This window comes from Chiloscyllium plagiosum, unplaced genomic scaffold (genome assembly GCF_004010195.1).
Source record: "Chiloscyllium plagiosum isolate BGI_BamShark_2017 unplaced genomic scaffold, ASM401019v2 scaf_46546, whole genome shotgun sequence".
NCBI lineage: Eukaryota > Metazoa > Chordata > Chondrichthyes > Orectolobiformes > Hemiscylliidae > Chiloscyllium > Chiloscyllium plagiosum.
Window position 1 is genome coordinate 2,204 of NW_025192458.1, and position 1,133 is coordinate 3,336.

A 1,133-nucleotide genomic window follows, 5' to 3' on the forward strand; every position below is an offset into this window, starting at 1 on the left:
CTCCCCCCCCCACTCCCCGTGGGAGCGAGTCCCCCATTCCCCCCCCCACTCCCCGTGGGAGCGAGTTCCCCCAGTGTCTCCCATCACCCTTGGGAGCATGTCCTCAAATCTGCCTACTTCCCACTGGAGCACCCGGAGGAATCCCTCATGGACACCTGGTGGGGGGGGGGGGGCATAGTGCAAACCCCACACAGATGGTGACCCGAGGGTGGGATCGAACCCAGGTCCGTGGCGCCTTGGGGCAGCAGTGCTAACCACCGTGCCACCGTAATCGTTAATGTTTGATGTCGTGTTTGAGGTTATTCAACCACGCCGTGCACCTCGCTCGGATGTGGCCGTTCTCTCCATTTAACACCGTTCCTCTTCTGTCGCGATCGCAGGACTGTTTGCCGGCGGAAAGCCCGACCACCTCCCCGGTGATTGTTCCCGCAAACGATAACGCTGAAGCGCAAAAGGCAGGTGCGTCCGCGTCCCTGAGCGAGCGGCGAGGTTTAATTGTCTACGTCCCTCCCCACCCCCCTGTGCAGTGATTACTCCGACACTTTCTCGCTGTGTTTGCAGAGGCAAGGGCATTGCCCGAGGCTGAGGAGACGGTGGACAAGCCAAGCCCCGGGAATACCAGCCCTGCTTTGGCGGTAAGTGTCGTTCCTTCCGGACCCAAGGGGCCAGCTCGAGGAACGCTCTCTTTGTCCTCCTGTTCCTGCTCTCCTAACTGCTCCTCTTCTCTGTGACTGCTGCTTGAGCATAGTTACACCACTGTCAGGTACTCAGTCCTAGCTTCACGAAGCCCGTTGCAGTCGAAATGCCTCATGACACCAAATCAAGAGTCAGTGAGGCCCCATCCCTTACTTTGCACCGCACCTGATGAGGGTCCCATGTGGAGTTTGCACATGCTCCCTGTGTCTGTGTGGGTTTGCAAGAGAACAGAATGGAATATCCTTTCTTGTCGTGTGTAGTGGAGTACAGGAGGACATTGAACAGTTTGCCCCTAATGGCGTCGTCTTAGCTACAAGTACCTCAGAGCAAATCCTGGATAAAAAAGGGGAATACAAGAAATATTACGTACAGTGTCTAAGAAGTAATTTAGATGTGAGATAGTTAGAACACAGTTACAAGGATACTTCGATACGATG

At 55.5% G+C, this 1,133-nt stretch overlaps 1 protein-coding gene across 1 annotated transcript in view; it reads left to right on the forward strand.

Annotated features, from left to right (window-relative positions):
• LOC122545725 (HORMA domain-containing protein 1-like) overlaps window positions 1-635 on the forward strand; it is a gene marked incomplete at both ends in the record, with an annotated part of 2,133 nt that extends 1,498 nt beyond the window's left edge. Inside the window, 2 exons of the mRNA XM_043684657.1 lie at window positions 381-459; window positions 562-635. Of these exons, the coding sequence (XP_043540592.1) occupies window positions 381-459; window positions 562-635 (153 nt within the window). The remainder of the gene's footprint in view (window positions 1-380; window positions 460-561) is intronic.
• Window positions 636-1,133: the final 498 nt, after the last annotated feature.